At 40.7% G+C, this 16,924-nt stretch overlaps 2 protein-coding genes across 5 annotated transcripts in view; one reads left to right on the forward strand and one right to left on the reverse strand.

Moving 5' to 3' along the window:
- The window catches only part of larp1 (La ribonucleoprotein 1, translational regulator), a 44,962-nt gene extending 43,603 nt beyond the window's left edge, over positions 1-1,359 (forward strand). For all 4 annotated transcript variants that reach the window (XM_015961251.3, XM_015961252.3, XM_015961253.3 and 1 more), the window contains 5 exons: positions 54-211; positions 294-438; positions 515-624; positions 726-853; positions 926-1,359. In XM_015961251.3, the coding sequence (XP_015816737.1) occupies positions 54-211; positions 294-438; positions 515-624; positions 726-853; positions 926-1,129 (745 nt within the window). In that variant the 3' untranslated portion in view covers positions 1,130-1,359. The remainder of the gene's footprint in view (positions 1-53; positions 212-293; positions 439-514; positions 625-725; positions 854-925) is intronic.
- Positions 1,360-5,532: 4,173 nt separating this feature from the next.
- On the reverse strand, positions 5,533-14,974 carry faxdc2 (fatty acid hydroxylase domain containing 2). Its single transcript, XM_015961255.3, has 9 exons — positions 14,849-14,974; positions 14,035-14,075; positions 11,764-11,861; positions 11,192-11,295; positions 10,840-10,961; positions 6,494-6,699; positions 6,312-6,417; positions 6,067-6,233; positions 5,533-5,788 (listed from the first exon to the last, which is right to left on the reverse strand). The coding sequence occupies exons 1-9, from the start codon at positions 14,871-14,873 to the stop codon at positions 5,632-5,634; spliced, it is 1,026 nt and encodes a 341-aa protein (XP_015816741.1). The 5' UTR covers positions 14,874-14,974; the 3' UTR covers positions 5,533-5,631.
- Between the last annotated feature and the right edge of the window lie 1,950 nt (positions 14,975-16,924).

Genomic DNA, 16,924 nt, shown 5'->3' on the forward strand with positions numbered 1-16,924 from the left:
TCCTCCCAGTCTCGGATCTAACTGAACTCTTGCTCCTTGTGCCTCCCTCCCAGCTCTAACGCCAGCCCGTCAGAGGGCACCCCCGCCCTTAGCAACATCGGCTGCACCCCCCAGTCCCTCCCCAAGTTCCAGCACCCGTCGCACGAGCTGCTCAAGGAAAACGGCTTCACGCAACACGTTTACCACAAGTACCGGCGGCGCTGCCTCAACGGTACGTCGCCTCCTCACGGTTTATTCTACAGGAGTAATCCTTCATTGTGAGTAACCCCATCTCTGCTCTCCACCAATCACAGAGCGGAAGCGGCTTGGAATCGGCCAATCGCAGGAGATGAACACGCTCTTCCGCTTCTGGTCGTTTTTCTTGCGGGATCACTTCAACAGGAAGATGTACGAGGAGTTCAGACAGCTGGTGGTGGAGGACGGGAAAGAAGGTTACAGGTGAGGTGACGGCTTTGAGAACTTGTGTTTCTAAATTCTGATTGAAATTGATTCCTCGTGTGTTTGTGGGCGACAGGTACGGTTTAGAGTGCTTGTTCAGGTACTACAGCTACGGTCTGGAGAAGAAGTTCAGACCAGACATCTTTAAGGACTTCCAGGAGGAAACCGTCAAAGACTACGAAGCCGGTGAGGAAACATGAAGCGGATCATTCTGACAGTTTAGGCCTCCTAAACGAGCGTTTGTTGGTGAAAGTATATAAAACTGTGTTTGTGTCTGCTGATCTCAGGTCAGCTTTATGGACTGGAGAAGTTCTGGGCTTTCCTCAAATACTCCAAAGCCAAGACTTTGGAGATCGACCCGAAACTCCAGGAGCACCTGAGCAAGTTTAAACGACTGGAGGATTTCAGAATAGATGTAAGAGTTTTTGTTTTAATCCAGATTAAAGGTGAAATAAATTCTGATACTGATAATTATTGTTGTTTCCAGCCACCGATGGAGGAAGGAGGCCGGAAAAGACACGCGTCCAGTGGGGACGGTCGCCGTCGCCATCCCTCCCAGTCCTCCAGCCGACCTCACAGCCAGGCGAGCGGAGGCTCCGCCCCTGCCTCTAAGGATGTTGCCAAACCCCCCTCCCAGAAAGCCCCCGCCCACAGCGCTGATCCCACACCGGACGCCAAAGCTCTGAAATAACTGCTGCACCGATGCGCTGGCCCATTTGGATCGACTGCACCACGTCTTCAAATCACCGGTTCTTTCTGCGCCACCGGAGGGGGAGGAGCCTCCAGCTCTGCATCTGATGAAAACAAAAGCCACCTTCTCAAGTTTTATTAGATCCTTTGGAGTAATTTAGAACCTTAATTAGACAAATAAATCGTGAGGGAATAAAAAAAACACATCTTGAGCGGTCCGAGACTTTTATTTCCTGCTAAGTCGACTCCCCCTCCCTCCCCCTCGCTCTCTGATCTCCTGCTGGCTGAAAGATTTGGATTCCTCCTCAGACGTCGTGTTTCAGAATTCTTTAGCAGGAGGTGGTTGAACCGGACTGATCTGGAAGCTGAGCTGCTCCCGACGTTCAGCCGGACCAAAGTGGTTTCAACTGGGCGACCGACCTCTCCAGACCCGGGGCTCAAACAGAGAAATATTTGATTTCCTTTATGGCTGGATACCGAGGGGGAACTATGAAAGAATAAGTGACTTGTTTCAACCCCTCACTTTGGACAGATTATTGAAAGTTGCCTTATTTTGATGGTTTTACTGCTTCCAACTTGTGCCCGCCACCGTTCTGTCGATTGAACAGCATCAAAATCACCATTTGTCTCATCGGTTTCCACCTGAGGCCACTGGGTGGCGTTTTGTCTGCCAAATTGTCCTCCGCTTCCTTTCATCTTTGTCTGTGAACTGTCTTCCACGTGTCCTTTGATCTGTTATTGTGACGACTTGTAGCTTTGTGTGCTGAAAGCTGATGGAAGTTCATCACCGTTCCTCTACGACCCTTCAAAATAAAATAAAAAAAGGAAGTGGGACTTGACGACGACTTCCTTTTGGGTGCTTCTCTTCCCACATCTGTCAGACATGTTGCATTCATCTGTTTATCCATCCATCCATCAGTCGAGCATCAACACCGCTGCAGGACTGAAATCCTCACTCTGGACTACTAGATGATTGTGAGGAGAACAGACGCTGGTATTGGACCTTGTTGCTTCCTGTTTCTCACATCGGTTACAGGTGTGAACACTAAGGAGTGCAGTCAGATACAGTTGCAGCAGCGGCTTCGTGTTTTTGTTTTCCTCTGATGGAAACCCTGATCCAGCTCGAGACCTGATGATATCCAACAGATTCCCTTTCCACTGGCGAAACTGTGAATTAGACTGATGAAGAGGAACGATCCCCTGCTTTGTTTTAGCCCTTACAGAACACACATCTTTGCCTATATGTGTGTTCTATTTTTAACTCTTATTGCTTTTTAACTTCCATTTGCTGTGTTTCTAGAGCCTAGAGTTTACTCTGGAGATGTGGCTCAAAAAAAACATCTGGATTTCAAAAATCAAAGCCGTGTGATCACACAAAAGGGAACGTCTTCACCTGGGTGAAGTCGGGATGACTCCTGTAGAATCTGACGACTATTTTGCACCGTTGTCAAACTGGGAGTCTGATTTCCAACAAAAACCTGGCTAACTAATTACTGAACCATCAGTTTTGTTTCATATGTTTCGTAGGTTTGAAAGAAAATCTTACTTTTATTTTCTTTTTTTTTTGAGATTTGAAAAGTCTTAGCTCACACAGAAATGAACCAGTTGTTTTGTTGCTTGTTTCTTTTAGCTGCAGTGACATCATTGAAACCTGGTATATTTAGACGAAACTGTGCCTGTTTTTGATTCTTCAAGTCTAGCTGTAGTGATGATTCAGCCTGTCGGTACCTACGGTGTACGTCACGTTTTCCTGTCAGTGTTTTTCCGTTTGTTCCCTTCAAATCCAGCGTTGTTGGATGTAAAATAAAAAGCTAATTGGAGCTGTTCCCCACATGCTTCAGCTTCACGTCACATCTTCAGGGAGGTTTGAATCTGTTAGACTTCCAGCTGCTGCAGTGTTTACCAGGCTGAAGCATATGAGCCACAACAAAAACACACTTTTTTCCCCAGAAGCCTTTGAGTGATTGGATGTGATGGACCGTTATTCCCCCCCCCCCCCCCCACCACCACCCTGTCACCTCCCTTTAATGTGATCATCACCTGTTTGTGAACAACTTATTGGGGGGTTTACAGCATCAAAGTGCTGCTAGCTGCCCTCACAAACTCTAGGGGGCGCTGCCTACTCGGATCATCAGTTTTACAGGAGCAGACTGAAGATGGGAAGATCAGAGAAAGACATGGAAAAGTGGGAAGGAAAAGAGTGACAGGTTCTGATGTCTGGAGACTGAGAATAATAGGACAGATTTCCATAAAGCCATATGATTAAGCAACAACTGTATGAACCATTAAAGTTCAGAACATGATCCTAGGCTTGTCATGAGGAAAAAAAAAAGATTAAATGGATAAAAGGAGCAAAAAAATATATAAAATGGGAAAAATGTAAAATACTTGAATGAGACCTTGTATTATAACATTTAATATTCATAATATCTGCTTTGTAGGCTGACGTGATTCGCTATTAGTGTCATTTGTAATTTGTAGTAATTATGCTTTTCCTTTAATAAAGAAAAAAAAACACAAAAACTGACAAAAAACCTTAAACACCAGATGCTGTGGAATCATTTCTCATGTGACTGAACACTAAAAACACACACACAAACACACACAGAAAAACTTTTATTTATTACAGACGGCTTCATAACCAATAGTTTAGTAAATTGTATAAAAGTTCACATTTAACATTAGAGAAGTTTAAGTGCCACAACAATAAAGTGCAACTCTTGGAGCTACATCGTGGTGCTTTTAAGTGTCGTTAGGAAATCCGTTTAGGAATGAATCCAGGTTTAACACTGAAATTCAAAATGGAAATAAAGTACCGGTAGATAAAATTAGTTTAAAAGTCATGGTAGTTCTAGAAATCCCATCATACATAAGAAAATGTCAGATTAATTACATTAGAAGTTCAGATGTTTAGTTTAAGTCTTTGGCAGCATTTGGAGGTTTGGTTTTGGTGCAGGAAGCTGGTAGTCGAAGTGATGGAAAGTCTTAAGAAGAGCATTTATTTGAAAAAAAAAAATAAAAATCCTAAATTTAACAGTTAAAAGTGAAAACTGAGGAAAAACTATTTTATTAAGTATATCTGTCCCAAAGACCCAATATTCCTCTTAGGCCCGGTTCACACACACAAGAAATTCATTATATATATAATTTTTTTTAAACAATATTAAGGATGCCCTGGATTACTGTGATGTCTTTAAAGATAATCTTCCTGCCGTGTGTGGTGTGTTAAGTGTGCTCTGGTTTGCTTAGCACATCGGGAGCACTCCAATTAAGTCAGGGTCATTAAACATGTTAGTATAGGGAGTTTTCTGGTCTGCTCATGGGTCTCTGGAAGAATGAAAAAATACTGGGCTAAAACGGTTATTTTCTGATTTTCTTGGCTTCACGCCCTGAATCGCACATATGATGTACGTCAATTTAAATAATAATGTGTTTCGACCATGCCAGTCACATACTTTACAGACTTTTACAAACGGAGAAAACTCATGATGCATGACTATAAACCAGCTGTCGGCACGGTCGCACATAAGTCATCCCCTCTCCCCTAGAGTAGCTGCTACTTGCCTCATGGACAGATTTATGGTAGTTCTTTCGTCCTGGATGAAGGATTCATAGCTATTTTTCCTCTTTTTCTCAGTGTCTGGTTTGATAACGTCAATTTGGTGATGCACAGTAGTCCTGGACATATTTTCACACAACAGTTAAAATAACTTTTGCCCCCATTCAAAATGAAACCCTTTTTTGGCATCAGAATGTGTCTTTAAAATTTGCGGGCATATGTGAAACCCATGGATGAAATGTCACTCTGTGGCCAGAATATTGCACTTGCAACTTCAGAGTTTACAGACTGGTTCCTGTTAAGTGGAGCGTACGTGCCTGGCGCTAGAGTCCATTTCCAGCAAATTTCCTGCATGTTTCAGGTTCTGAACACAACCAATTTGTTTAGACACTAGGGAAGGCTGAGAAGTTAGATTATTTTTTTTTATATATATAAACGCACAGCAAGGAGTTTTGGTTTTACTAACAAACATTAGAGGGTGCTAAACGCAAGCCAAAACTGCATAGTAACCCTTTATGTCTTGCTATGTGAATTCGGCCAATTTAATCATGTTTGGCATTGTAGTGGCAAATGCATAAGAACCGAATTTATCTCAACCTGTCACACTGCACAAGCGCCAACTCGTTGCCATGGAAATTGCGTTTGCTCCAGCGTGAGAACATGATTGGTGCGCCGTGATGAAGTCATACAGTTTAAATTGGATGCAACAACAGAAAATAAGGTGCAGTGCCTGCTTAGGTAGAAGTTCGGTTACATCTGCTGCACAAACATTAATCCAGATCCTGTCCCAGTAATTAGATATGATCTGCTTCTCAAAAGGAAAATCTGGATTTTGTCACAGAAAAGTGAAGTTTGGGAGTTGTAGCAGAGCTTCACAGTTTAAAATCAAATACATGAAATTTAAAATGATCACTTGAGTAGGAACTAGAAAGGTTAAGAGGCCATTATTGGCTCTTTTTGGGTGAGTCAGGGATGCTCTGGGTGAGAGGGGTGAAGCTGGTAAGAAGAACGTGCCGTTCATACTGCTTGGTCTCTCGGAATTTAGCGTCAGTGCCGTGGAGCCGGTCCAGAACACCAAAAACCCCAAAGCACTGGTTGAACCTGGAACCAGAATAATACACCTTTAGACAATGTCTTTAAACTTTAGTTTGGGTATCTAAAGTCATTTATAGAAATCTTCCTTTTTCTTGTTTTTCCCTAATGTATTTGGTGCGTTCCAAACATGTTCATGTCTGAAATTCCATGTGACAAATTCAGTCAGAGATCAAATGTTTCATCAGGACCTGGATATTTAAGGTTCCCCATTACTTCTATAAATAAATAACATCCCACATTCAAAAGATGAATGAAAAACAAGTAATGCGATTAGGCAGACTCACCTGAGATGATGGAAGTCATGAAACTCAGGGGAGGGCAGGAAGGGGAGGTGGTATCCACAGTGAGAGATGGTGGTGCTGACAAGAGCCAAGCAGTACCACATGCAGGTTGAGGAGATGTGTGAGCCCAGAATCACTGGCCCGATTACTACGGGCAGCGTGTTGGAGATCTAACAGCAAAACAACACCTGTCGGAATCTTCACGGTTACGGAGTTTAAATCAAAGCACGAAACAAACTTTTATATACCACGTGCTCCAGGGGGTGAGCGTAAATGGAGACGAGTCCAATGGGAGCAGTCCACTCGTGGTGCTGTTTGTGGAAGTGCTTGTAGAGGCTGGGATGGTGGAACAACCTGGGAATGTAGAGGAGACTCACGTGAAGTATCCGTGTAAAAGACGCGTGTGCTGTTAAAGCAGATCGCTCCCTACCTGTGCGAGTAGTAAAACAAAAGTTCCTCCAGCATGGAGAAGACAGCCAGCTCCATCAGGGCCCAGTGGAAGGTGGGCAGCTCGGGACCGCAGGGGTCACCTCTCCAGGACATCAGGAGGTAAACGACCACCACCATCGGGCCGGAGATGAACATGTGGTTAAAGAGGACAGTCTTCACCGCCTGGCGCAGCTTCACAGGATCCACCTACATAGGCATAGAAATCACACCGCAGTCAAATCTCAGAAAACACAATTAAGTAACACAGAAAATGACTAAATCTCAACATTTAGCGCATGTGGCTACTGATCTTTTACCATCAGGTCAGTGTTTATCTTAAACCTATGAACCCTGGTTATAAATATGTTTATGGTCTTCGTGCATTTGCATGAGAACACAGTGAACCTGGACCTTTGCACGGGTTTAACTTGACACAACCTGAGGGCAGAACAACCTCATTATCAATGCAGCACAGATAATTATGTTCTTTTATATTCAAAGCAACAAAATGATAAATGCTGGCACATTGTGAGATTAGTTCCGTTTATAGACAAACTTGTTTTTCATAATCCGACAGAAAGCTTTTCTATGAACCAGAGGTTCCCATTTGTTCATGCAGAACCGAACCAAGAACCAAAGTTTCTGTTTGATCTTCCCCTGAAAAGCAAAATCGCTTTTATTTGTGTAAGTTAATGAATCACCAGAGCGCAGAACTGTTCCTGTGGGTTATGTTCGGTCAGCGTAGCTCATCAAACGTCCATTTATCTTTGTTTTGTTTCTAAATACAAATTTTAAAGCATTTATCAGATTTGCATTTTTTTAATGAACACCCCCCAAAAGAGAGATACAAAACTGAGTACAGTAAAGTATTATGATATTCAGTGAGTTATGAACCATTATCTGAAATTAGTTCTTTGAACAGCTGCAATTTGAAAACCAGCCCAGCCCAATAAAACTGCTTTAATATCAAAAACGGTCACACTCAAATTACTTTATAAACCTTTAGATGGCCGTAAATCTCACATATGTTACAACTTGTTACAATAATACAATAATGAAAGGAGAATTTTGCAATTTTTAAGACTGAGTCAAAGTCTCATCCCACCAGGAACAATGAAAAACTGAATGCAAGTGGATGGAGCTAAAAAAGCCATTTTATAAGATAAACTTTTAGATCTATCAGCTTGTAAGAAGACTACAAAATCAGACATTGCATATATAGGACATCACCGCAGAATCTCACACATGACTAGATCGTTTGCTTTGGTTTTCTCCACGTTTAATGTCCTCCTGGGTAAAAGATTGGAAGCTCACCAAACTCAATTTTTTTCTTCGTGTCTGGTTTGATTATGTCAATTTGGTGAGAAACATTTGTAGTTCTATACATCTTTTCACACAAAACCTAAAATAACTTGCTGCCGTTGTAAAATAAGCGCTTTGTTGGCATCAAAACACACCTTTAAAATGTACAGACATCATAAGTGAAATCCATGGCACATATCAAACGGGATTAGAACATAGCTTTTATAGCCCCACTCGGGATTAGAACATAGCTTTTATAGCCGCACTGACTTGAATTAATTGTTTCTCATTTCCGTTTTCCGGAAGTAGATGGGCTCCGTATTGGAAAAACGCAGGCCTGACGCTTCTAAGGGCCAATCCCAATACTACCCGTATCCATCAGTATTACAAATCAGTAAATGCATTTTGTCCTTGAAGGCTTACATAGAAGGAAACAGTGCCGCCCAAAGACTTATGCCCAATTCCAATACCCGTACTTCCACCCTTACGCCCTTCAATTGCAGGTTCCTGTCCAGGAGTGCGAGTGTGAAGGGTGTCCCAATTCTTAAGTGCAGAAATTGAACACGCCCGTTTTACATCCTTGATCTGCTAAGGGTATTATCCACAATCCATTGCTGCATGGGAATTTTGAGAAGGAGACGGAACAACGGCCTAATTGCCTTTTCTGAAAAAAGGCATTTTCAAATGAAAGGAGTTATTTTTAAGACAATTGATATTTATTCATGCTCTGAATGTTTTAAACTAAGATTCATCATGAGCCGCAATGAATGTAAATTTTGTCACGAAATTGAAAGTTGTTACAGATTTTTTGTTAAACTAGCACAAACAGCGAACGGCATGGGTTGCGGTTGATGACGCAATGCTCGCGGCCCCCAATTTGGCTATTATTTCGACACTCGAAGCCTTACTGCGCACTTCCTCCAAGTGCACTTTGGTGAAGACCGTAGGGGGCAGTGCGAGTATTGGGATTGGGCCCAAGGTGCATCCAGTTATCATGAGATCTTGTTCTGTAAAAACTGCTGCCACTTAGCAGTCGGGAGTGTGATTTGCACCAAGCAAAAGAAATACATCCATACTCCACTTTAAATTTAAATTCAGCATTAGAACACAAAGTATCACGATATTTCAGAGTATCGATATTTTTTTGCATCCTATAAAGAGCCACACACACCCAGTGAGACATCAGCTTTTCATAACATTTATACATTTTATCACTTTTCATTCTTCCGGCTCTTGGAGAGTACAGACGCTTTTTTTCTCTTTTTCATCCCTCCTCATCCCAAGACTCTTTGTCCTGTCTTTGGGTGTACGGCGCTTTCTGCATTTTTTCTGGAAATTATTAAAAATGGATCTGGTCAGTTGGTCTGTCAACGCGATTGACAAATTTTTTCAACAATGAGAACGGGAGAAGGGGCTCCCGGGTGCCCCTCTGGGACAGAGCCAGCTGGGTATATCATGGACTCCTGGAAACAGTGGAACCTGATCTGCCTCTCTCAACCGTCTGTAGAGGATTCTGAAGACGTATGGATATTCGTGGTGTTGGTGTCAGGTTTCCTGCTGTTTGGCCTGGGAGGTTACCTGGCTTACCGGAAAGTTAACGAGCCGTCGAGGAATATTGGCTCTTTCCCGGAGCTCAGGGATGGATTACACCACGCTGTGAATGCACAAACTCATAATTGGCGAGATGAGTCGTAAGCTTGGAACTTGGCTGAGATTCACGCATTGGCACAAAAGATGGATGCAATCAAGGAGCGAGTGGACGAATCAGCACGGATTGGGATAGATTAATTCACGCCATTATTGGATTTTGAGAGGTTGAGGACCAGTGGAACTTTAAGACAGAGAAGAAATCAATCTGTCTGGCCCCAAAACAATTTCTTATCTGAATCTGGTGCCCTTGAGCCTGTGAGGTTGAAAACTAACCCAATCCTCATGTAAACCCCTCTGATCTCTATTAAGGTAGCGCGACTCGGGTTGCGAATGACCACAGTCACCAATTCTTGTCATGTGTCTTTGCCTATGTATGTGTGTCTGATCTCAGAATTGTGTGTACTGAAACTCTAATTTCTCTCTGGGATTAATAAAGCGTCTTTGAATCGAATTTGAATAGAATTTTTGCCTTGGGGTTGGCCCTGATCTATGAGAGTGAGGGTATGCATGAGTGTGTGCACAACTTCAAAAGTTTGAGACTGGTTTTATCTGTATTTTATTAAGTCTTTGTGAATTACTTTGATTTATACAGAAACTCATTTCAAACAAAGATAACTGATTTGAAGACCTTTTTTGGGTTAGGTTTGGACAATTGCCAAAAAGTTCTGTTCATTCTGCATTCATTAGTGATGACCGATTAAACAAGAATTTGTCCTAAAGCCTGGAAAAATACCCAAACAGCATTTTCAGACAGATCACAGATTACAGCATCAGAGATGATAAAGGGGTTTAATGAAATTATGAAAGTTATAATCCCTCGGGTGAAGGGATGAACTCTGATGGAGTCATAAAAGGTTATGCAAATGCAAATGTGCACAATTCATGGCTCTTTGATAAAAAAATAACCTAAAAGCAATTTCCTCAGATCAATAAATGAGCTTCCTGTGTGCTCCCTGTCCTGGCTTGATAAAGTATCACTAATTTATTTACTGTTGCCACTCTTGGTTATCAGTAATGTCTTTATCTCTGCAGCGTGCAACAACATCTGTTAATCAAACACAGTCGGAGAACTTTGTTCAGGCTTGGACACATCACATTAGGATCACTGAGGACCCGATGTGTCCCATCTGTCTGAGATTATCGTGGCAAAACAGTCATTTTAGAAAATTTGTGTTGTAATTTTTATAGAAGTGGTGATAAGAAGCGGTCTTGGAAAAAAAAAAAGACCATTTTCAAAAAGGTCCAGATGAAGTCACTTGCTGATCGAGTCCCACTAAAAAAATACGACTGATTTATTATGAGGAGATTCCTGCGGTCATGAGACGTTTTGTTCAAGGAGAAATGAAAGCTCAGTATATGAAAAAGAAAAACAGTAGTTGAGTATCTGGAGCGTACCGGATTATTCTTGTCCTGCTGGATACGGTACCGGGTGATGAAAGACGGTTTACCAGTGGTGTCCACCACCAGCAGGAGAAGATTACAACCCCAGAAGGCCAAAGTGGGGGCAAGCATTGTTCCTGTTCGGGGAAGCAGAAGAGTCCAACTACTGGAACATCTAACAGAGGGAACACTGGATAGCATTCACATAATAAACCGGCGTTTTTGTCCGATGGGATAAAAATGATCAATATATGTTGATATTGTTGCAATGCTGGAAGATCTCAGTCTGCAGAAATTTGGATAACTTCTACAAACCAACCACCCCTACATCCTACCAGTTGCAGCCTGACTATGGAGAGTTTCTTACCTATAAAGAACAAAGCAGCATCATGACCCTCAAAGGCCACGTAGACTTTTGTCCACAAGTTCTGCCAGAAGTCTCCTGAAGCTCCCCAGAACTTCTGAAGGTGCCTGTTGGAAGAAGTCCATCACTTTTCATTTGTTTTTTCTTTAAGGTGTTGAACACTCGTTTATCAGAAATGACAATTAAAAAATATATTATTCTGTGTTTTACACCTTTAAAGCCTCCCTACATCATTAGCATAGATAAAACCAGCCATTTGAATGTCATGCAAGTGCCCCCTAGTGGCTGGTTCCAGTATGCATGATGGGCACCACCCCCTCCATGCACACCTATGGGTCAAATTGTGCTTTTCTCCATCACGGTTTAGTTATTTGGCCCCAGCCCTAACCCCATAAGAGCCTGCTCAGTCATGTGATGTCAACCTCTGATGTAAATCAGAGCCACCATCTTGGTCTGATCTAATCTTTCCAACCATGCCCCTCCAATACCATCTAGATAATTCTGCCCTTCATCTTTCCCAATCTGCAATAATCTCACTCATCCACTGGATGTTAGCAGTGCAATGGTCCTCTTACCATGTCAGCGAGTTGCCAAAGGCAGCCAAGAACAATATTCCAGATCCAATTACAAATGCAGCTTTCTTTACAGAATCCCACAGTCCTCCAGGGGCCTCCTGCAGTACAAAAACAAAAAGACAGAAACTGAACATGTGGTGTAATCCACAGATATTGAGCTGTATTGCATTTCTGAAACATGCACTTAATGATGGAGAAACATGTAAAAACAGCCATGTTTTAAAAAAGATAACACACTGAAGCTGCCTTCAGGTTATGTAAAGAAACAATACCGTGGCTGCTAAGATGAATTTACTGTTATTAGAAAAAATAAAAAAGTTTGTTCTGGATCGATACTAAAACTCCTTCATGTCCAGTGGTTTCCTCAGAGAAGTGAAAGCTTTCACCAGTGAAAGGGAACTGTATCCGATCAGTCAGCAGGAATTCCATCTAGGGATAAGAGTCGCATTCTTCAGACTTTCTAAAAAAAATGACAACTTTTACCCTGGCTGCCTCCAGCGTCACCATGGCAACGGTGGGAACAATGTTAAACGATTATCAGGAAGGTCTCAGGCCTGAAGTTTCAGATTGTTCTGTATTGGAAGGTTTTATTATGCGAAGTGCCTTGAGACAACTCTTGTCGTGATTTGGCGCTATATAAATAAACTTGAAGTGAATTTTCTCCTTTTTTGAGCACAAACGATGACTTCATGTTAGCAACTGATCCACAACTAGAGGGAGCAGCTTTTCAGGTTGAGCCTGTTGCACAGGAATTCAGTCCCAGTAGTTTAAAACAGGAGGAAAGTAATAAAAAAATTAAAAAAAAACTTACCTTTCAGCATGAGCTAAACGAAAACAGCAACGAGAGAATACAGTAAATTGACATTGTTTAAACGTGAGCAGGGCTTTGCCTGGTTGCCCGGTGTCGGTACAGGATCGGCTCGGGGTCCTTCGATTGCCGATGACGTCAAAGTAGTTGATTGGCTGAACATGAATCTTACGGAAGTTATGTTATGATTTTGATTGGTCAGAACAAATTTGCGGTCTTAGTACTGTAGTCCAAAAAACTGTTTTTTGGAGAAAATGTTTGAATTTCTAAAGGAAATGTAAAATATAATCAAATGATAAACGGCGACCCTCAAAAACTCTTGATGTTGATGAAATGGGGCAAAATAAAATATAAAAACTTTATTGAAAGACACCAAGCATGCCAAAGAATGTATTTAGATAACTACTAAGGAATTACACAGACGAACTCCGCATTAATACAAACAGATATGGCTTCACATATAAGAACTGTTCTATTTTTTTGTCAGTCCGATGTTGGTTTTATGCGGCTTCACATTTTTTACAAAACAAAGATAATATGGTGTTTTATTAAAGAGCAAGTCACCCCCAAATAATCATTTTTTGCCGATAAACTAAATAAACGAGTGTCTAATCGTGCTGCAGACATGTGTAGTCAATAATTTGGCACTTCAGTGCATCTTAGTTAAAATTTAAATATTCTGCCTAAAACTGGCAGTGTTGTGCCGTTGTCAGGTAAAAACTCTGCACTGTATTTTAATTTAAATCTGCCACCGCTATTGGCTGAGGTATGCTATGATGTAAACTGGTACATTATGATGTCACAATGCTGTCGTGAGCCTGTGTGTGTGTGTATTTTTTTAACAGCTCCTCTGTCTGCCAGGCAACAGCATTTGTTGCATTTTTCAAACATGAAGTGGGAGTGGAGTTAGACTCTGGTAGGGGTTGACTTGCTCTTTAAGAAATTACAATTATAAAGAACATTTAGGTGTTAACAAGAATTTATTAACAAAACTGCTGATGTCTTTCCAAAAAGTATGTGTGAAAGCAGAGTAGATTTGCAGTAATGTGACGTCGTCGGCAGTCGAAGGACCCCGAGCGGATCCTGCACCCGAGCGGATCCTGCACCGACACCAGTTTTGTCTGAACAGGTTATGAAAACAAGAGTTCTGCAGCCTAATAACCAAGTGGTTCTCCATGAAAAAACAAGCAGCAACAAAACCAAGAAGGCTGAAAAAGGAAAACATAATGTTTCTGTTTATGTGTTTAGCAGACGCTTTTGTCCAAAGCGACTTACAAGTGATAATCGGCATGTTGCCCTTGAGGTGAACAACAACAACAACTTGACATCAATCATGGAGATAATAATGCATGCAAGTCCACACACACAGGTTATGACTTGTTTTGCTGCTTAACCTGTTTGATTAAATGCTATTAATTAACTTTTTCTGACGTTTCTTCTTCATTGCAAAGCTGCCGTCATACCTGTCCTCTGCTTACTGTTCTCCCCTCTGCCTTCCTCCTCTCTGTAGACACAAACAGATGTGCAACAGCTTCATCACTCAGTAAATATTACCAAGATTAAAACACCATCTTTTTTTCCTGAACTCACATAGCAAATAAATGAGTAAAAATAAACTTATTTTATCAACACAACTCATGTTTAATTAGACTTTTCAGGCTTTTACTTTAAAATTGAGATTATGTAACACTAACTTGGACAAATCAGTATTTCCCGCATATTATTTAAGTTAGAAAATTTCTATTTGTTAAAATTGTGTGATTTTACATAAAGAAAATCACAAAAATACAAAAGCACTAGTGTGTTTTACTATTAACCTTTAACTTCTTAGATTTCACTTCAGTCCCCCAAGTGCAGCAAAATGTGCTATTCCATCACAATCCATTATTACAGTGCACTTTTGAACATTCTTGAGGATCAATATGCCTTACATCCACTTTGATCAAGTACTAATAGAGAAATATAAACGACAAATCACGGTTATTTGTACTAATAATACAAATATTCATTTGTTTCTTTATAACGAACTAAAAACAGCTAAATTGTGTAACGCCTTTGGTTTAGGACTTAGAAATCTGGGGAATTTTAAATAATTTACACAGGATCGTTTTCCTGGTTGGTGTTTGAAATAAAAAAATATTTATAATTTCATTCGAAATTGGGATGCATCTCAGACAAAAACAGTGAATGTAGACGCTTTGTCTTGAGTTAGTGACCAAGTCGTCCAGGTTTATGTCCCTCTGATAATGTAGACAGTAACATAAAACTGCAACTCACCGCTGACGGACTCGTCCAACACCATGTTCCTTCGGTTCTTCCTTTCTGTTTGCTCCTGCACCAGCTGTTCACAGCGTTTGGAAGCGGCAATTTATTTACAACAGATAACGACTTCTGATTGGCTGATTCGTGGTCAGCTGGCCCAGGACGAACCCGGTGTTCCATATAATGTGTTCCGCACGCGCGCGCCCTTACAAGCTCGTTCACGGGGCGCTCTGTTTGTCACACACACACACACACACACACACACACACACACACACACACACACACACACACACACACACACACACACACACACACACACACACACACACACATTATGCTTCCACTGATCTATGATTTTTTTTTTCGGTTTGTTGTTGGAAGGTTGAGACCGCAGACGCCCCGCCCACATGGACTTCCGCTGCCGTAGTGGCCCGCCGACATCTTAGATGGGTCTCATTGGAACCAAGTTCATTCATTTCTGCTGAGGATTGTGCTTACCCAACTAAAAAACACACGTTGTAAAACTTTTTCACAAAATCAGACACATTGTATGACATGATAATTAAAACATACAAATAATTTAAGAAAATAAATTAAAATTTAGAATCCCACCAGGTAGCTTAGAAAAGTCATTAGTAATCCCACATGACCTGTTTTCAAATGTGTTACAACCATGGGCTGCACAAAAACGGTCATAGTTGCACACTCTGCATAGACTGAGGAGCATAGACATGTATATAATGTTTAAATATGTTTATTTACATATCTGTGGTGAGGAGGCCCACATTGTTACGCTCTCCAGCGCCCAGTGGGGCATCTACGTATTCACATCTATGGTTGAGACTGTTCAAATACAAAACAAGTACAGAAGTGAATTTGTGGATAGAAAAACAGCTTTTTAAAAACAAATAAATGACTTTACTGTTATTTTATTAGAAATATTTGTATTCTAATTATTTTAAAAGAATTGCATTTTTATCATTTGGCTGCTGGGCTAATGTTAATTACAGAGTCAATCTGCTGAAACTTTAACCGATGTTATCTTTTTCTAAAATTGATTGCCAATCCAATACAAATAATTGTCACAAAAACAATCAGCATATTAATCAATGATGAAAATAATTAAATTGAACCATATTTGTTAGAAAATCTCTGTGCAAAACAACAGTTGGATTGCCCTTACATGTAACATTGTCTTTTGTGCTGTTGTTGTTCAATAAACTAAACTAAACTAAACTAAACTAAACTAAACTAAACTAAACTAAACTAAGCTAAGCTAAACTTTATTCCTTCAGGAAACATTTTTTTCTATAGTTCATATGTGAACAGAGAAATGAAACACAGAGGCAGTTCTGTTGTCATTGTATCAGAATCTTTTAATGCAGTAATTTGCATCACAACTAGCTTTACTGATGGCTTCATGACCTTACTGCACTTTCCATTTATGCCATTAATTATCAGAAGACACTCCCTGAAGGATCAGAACTTAACTTCAAGCCTGTGTGCTGCTGCACCATGTGATCCATTATCAATGTAAATTATTTAACAATACATCCTATACTCATGCAAGTTTGAAAACTGTTGCAAGGATCTGATTCAAAGAGCATGTTGCCCTCGATGGTTGCCTCTCATGTCAGATTTTGCATTTTCAGAATAAACTTAAAATCTATTGGTGTGCTGCACAAGTGATATGAAATGTGAGCCTCTATATGATGACAGAAATGAAGTTAGCTATTGTTATGTTTCATCAGACCTTCACTCCCTGTTGTCAGAGTTTAAACATTCAGACTGATAAGGCATAAGGCAGTGCTGTGAATTATTTGTCAACTGGTTGGAATTTCATTCACACATCTCAAATGCAAGAAAAGAATAAAATTTTGCATTAAATATTTTTCAATTACTGCTTTGATTTAACGGAAATATAATAAACGTTTTATTTGCATGATTGTATTTTAAATCAATGGAAGTATGGAAAGAAAACACAAAATGTACATCATCCTAAAAAGTGTGTGTATGGTCTAGCCTGGCAAGCCAGGCTGAATAAATGTATTATTTACAAACTTTGCAAAGCAAGAACTTGGTCCATAGT

This window comes from Nothobranchius furzeri, chromosome 10 (assembly GCF_043380555.1).
Source record: "Nothobranchius furzeri strain GRZ-AD chromosome 10, NfurGRZ-RIMD1, whole genome shotgun sequence".
Lineage (NCBI taxonomy): Eukaryota > Metazoa > Chordata > Actinopteri > Cyprinodontiformes > Nothobranchiidae > Nothobranchius > Nothobranchius furzeri.

What these genes read in the sequence shown, in the direction of transcription:
- faxdc2 (XM_015961255.3), bottom strand. Translation starts at nt 14,873, where the DNA reads ATGGTGTTGGACGAGTCCGTCAGCG. An exon ending in GTTGGACGAGTCCGTCAGCG is followed by an intron (nt 14,076 to 14,848) that starts GTGAGTTGCAGT and finishes TTGTGTCTACAG; the next exon opens with AGAGGAGGAAGGCAGAGGGG. An exon ending in TGCTGCTTTGTTCTTTATAG is followed by an intron (nt 10,962 to 11,191) that starts GTAAGAAACTCT and finishes TTCCCCGAACAG; the next exon opens with GAACAATGCTTGCCCCCACT.